Source organism: Merops nubicus, unplaced genomic scaffold (genome assembly GCF_000691845.1).
Source record: "Merops nubicus isolate BGI_N331 unplaced genomic scaffold, ASM69184v1 scaffold14477, whole genome shotgun sequence".
NCBI classification, from domain to species: Eukaryota; Metazoa; Chordata; class Aves; order Coraciiformes; family Meropidae; genus Merops; species Merops nubicus.
Window position 1 is genome coordinate 3,229 of NW_008622374.1, and position 1,124 is coordinate 4,352.

A 1,124-nucleotide genomic window follows, 5' to 3' on the forward strand; every position below is an offset into this window, starting at 1 on the left:
CATCTCTCCCCAGGTGATCCTGCTGGAGGAAGCCTGGAGCGAGCTCTTCCTGCTCTGTGCCATCCAGTGGTCCATGCCCCTGGAGAGCTGCCCGCTGCTGGCCGTCCCTGAGCCGGCCCCCGGCAAGCTGCTGCCAGCTGCCCTGGACGTCCGGGCGCTGCAGGAGACCCTTGGCCGCTTCAAGGCATTGGCCGTTGACCCCACGGAATTCGCCTGCATGAAGGCCGTGGTGCTCTTCAAACCAGGTGAGAGGTCCCACCTGCCCCCACTGCTGCCTGCCCCTGTGGCCCCGCCCCACCCTGTCACCCCCATGTCCCTGCAGAGACCCGTGGCCTGAAGGACCCCGACCAGGTGGAGAACCTGCAGGACCAGTCGCAGGTGATGCTGGGCCAGCACAACCGTTCTCACTACCCTGGGCAACCTGTCAGGTAGGTGCCACCATCCCCACATCCCCAAGGCGGAGGGGGGATACACACCAGGGGTGGGGTCACACTTCCCAGGACCGTGGCTCTGTCCCCCAGGTTTGGGAAGCTGCTGCTGCTCCTCCCGGCTCTGCGCTTCATCTCCTCCGAGCGCGTGGAGCTGCTCTTCTTCCGCCGGACCATCGGCAACACCCCCATGGAGAAGCTGCTGTGTGACATGTTCAAGAACTGACCCCCCTGCCCCCCCCGCACCCCCTCCGCTGTCACCTGGCTTGTTTGTCACCTTGCATTGGCACCGTCACCCGCACCCCAGGACTCTGTTGGGGTGTGAAGGTGCCCGTGGTTCCATCTCCAGGGTGGTGGCCAGGACTATGGGATGGCACCAGCAGCTGGGACATGGCACCAGCTGCAGTGGGGAGAGCTGGTAGCATGGAGATGCCCCTGAGGGAGAGCCAGATGCACCGGGAGCACTTCACTGGGGTGGGTGCTTCGGTGGGTGCCACTGTCCCAAATGCTGGAGGAACCCATGGACCTCCAGCAAGGTGCCCTTGCTGTGGCACCAGCACCCACGGGGACCCACTGCCACCCAGAGGTGATGTCAGCCTGGAGGTGATGCCAGCCCAGGGACGATGTCTGCTCAGGGGTGATACTGGCCAAGGGTGATGCCAAGCTGGGGGGGACACTAGCACAGGGGTGATGCCA

At 64.9% G+C, this 1,124-nt stretch overlaps 1 protein-coding gene across 1 annotated transcript in view; it reads left to right on the plus strand.

Moving 5' to 3' along the window:
* Positions 1-654, plus strand: part of NR2E3 (nuclear receptor subfamily 2, group E, member 3) — a gene marked incomplete at its 5' end in the record, with an annotated part of 2,648 nt that extends 1,994 nt beyond the window's left edge. Inside the window, 3 exons of the mRNA XM_008944765.1 lie at positions 14-245; positions 323-428; positions 522-654. Coding sequence (XP_008943013.1) covers positions 14-245; positions 323-428; positions 522-654 — 471 coding nt within the window. The remainder of the gene's footprint in view (positions 1-13; positions 246-322; positions 429-521) is intronic.
* Between the last annotated feature and the right edge of the window lie 470 nt (positions 655-1,124).